This window comes from Rhagoletis zephyria, unplaced genomic scaffold, assembly GCF_001687245.7.
Source record: "Rhagoletis zephyria isolate East Lansing unplaced genomic scaffold, Rhagoletis_zephyria_1.1 Rzeph_scaffold_81338, whole genome shotgun sequence".
Lineage (NCBI taxonomy): Eukaryota > Metazoa > Arthropoda > Insecta > Diptera > Tephritidae > Rhagoletis > Rhagoletis zephyria.
In genome coordinates this window covers 1-1,092 of record NW_016238386.1, presented here as the reverse complement: position 1 = coordinate 1,092, position 1,092 = coordinate 1, and the positions used below count along the sequence as shown (strand labels likewise).

The 1,092-nt window shown below is 48.2% G+C and overlaps 1 protein-coding gene across 1 annotated transcript; it reads right to left on the bottom strand.

Moving 5' to 3' along the window:
• Nucleotides 1-16: 16 nt before the first annotated feature.
• LOC108357629 (uncharacterized) lies at nt 17-1,076 on the bottom strand. The gene is made up of 4 exons (XM_017608700.1): nt 1,068-1,076; nt 609-1,008; nt 449-541; nt 17-369 (listed from the first exon to the last, which is right to left on the bottom strand). Exons 1-4 carry the CDS (start codon nt 1,074-1,076, stop codon nt 17-19), a joined length of 855 nt encoding a protein of 284 aa, XP_017464189.1.
• Between the last annotated feature and the right edge of the window lie 16 nt (nt 1,077-1,092).

The following is a 1,092-nucleotide window of genomic DNA, read 5'->3' as shown; positions in this document are numbered from 1 at the left end:
TGGTGGTGGTCTTTCACTAGTAGAGATCCAAACTACTGCTTCCCGAGCCGCCATCGAGGTTGCTGGTAAAGCCTGACTCTCTCAGCTCTTCGCCGCCAGCGTCGTCATCGTCGTCGCCGTCCTCAAGGTCGAGGTCCTCGGGAGGAGAAGATGATGGTGGTGATGGTGGTGGAGGATGAAACTGAGACTTTTTGCCGTTTTTAAAGTTTGTCTGCTTTTGTTTGCTATTGTTTGACGGCTGGAAGCTTTTTGGACGGTTGCTACTTTTGTTGTTGTTTGGCAAAGCTGAAGACTTGAAAGAGCTTTTTTGCTGTTTTTGCTGCTGTTGCAGTTGATATTGCCGATTCTTTACCAGTGGATACGTTTTGTCTGCAAAAAAATAAAAAAGTTTGTTATAAGTTTTTTCATCTCATTTCTTANACCTTCTCGTAGTGGCCCGCTGCCGTACACTGGGGCATGTAGGCGCCCAAAAGTGGGCGTGCTGTGGCGGTGGTGGCCAACTCCTTCTGCAGGTGTTTCAAGTGGTAGAGACAGGGTTTGGCTACCAAGAAAGAAAAAAGAGGAGTTTAGTTTGGGAGTTTATTCGAAACCCTTTTCCTCAATTTTACCTTTCAAGCTGAAGCAGTCACACCACTCGCCGGCCCCGAGGTAGGCGTCCCCGTCCTGGTCGCAACCATTCAGATAGGGCTCCAGACAGTGCTCATTCTCGTCGTGCTCCAGGTAGTAGAGCTCCTTCAGCGAGAGACGCCCATCGGCGTCGGCGTCAAAGTGGCCGAACATGAAGCCCACCGGCGGCTCGCAGCTATGTTCAGCGGTTGAAGAGGAGGAAGATTTTTTAAAGAAGTTTGAAGTTGTGTTGTTGGATTTAGGTGAGAGGTTTGGAGATCGTCGATTTTTGTTGCTGCTGTTGTTGTTGTTGGCTGAAGATTTGCTGCCATTGCCATGCTTCAGCTCCTCCTTCATCACCACGGCAAACCAGTCGAGCAGTCGGAGGCCCATTGAGCGAAGCTGAAAATAGAGGAGATTTAATAAAAGTTTAAAATTGAAAAAAAGCTGTTGAACTTTACCTGCTCCATTGAACACTCCTTAGTG

Coding starts and splice junctions, on each gene's coding strand:
- LOC108357629 (XM_017608700.1), bottom strand. Junction 542..608: donor TGACTGCTTCAGCTTGAAAG/GTAAAATTGAGG, acceptor CTTTCTTGGTAG/CCAAACCCTGTCTCTACCAC. Junction 370..448: donor GGGCGCCTACATGCCCCAGT/GTACGGCAGCGG, acceptor ATTTTTTTGCAG/ACAAAACGTATCCACTGGTA.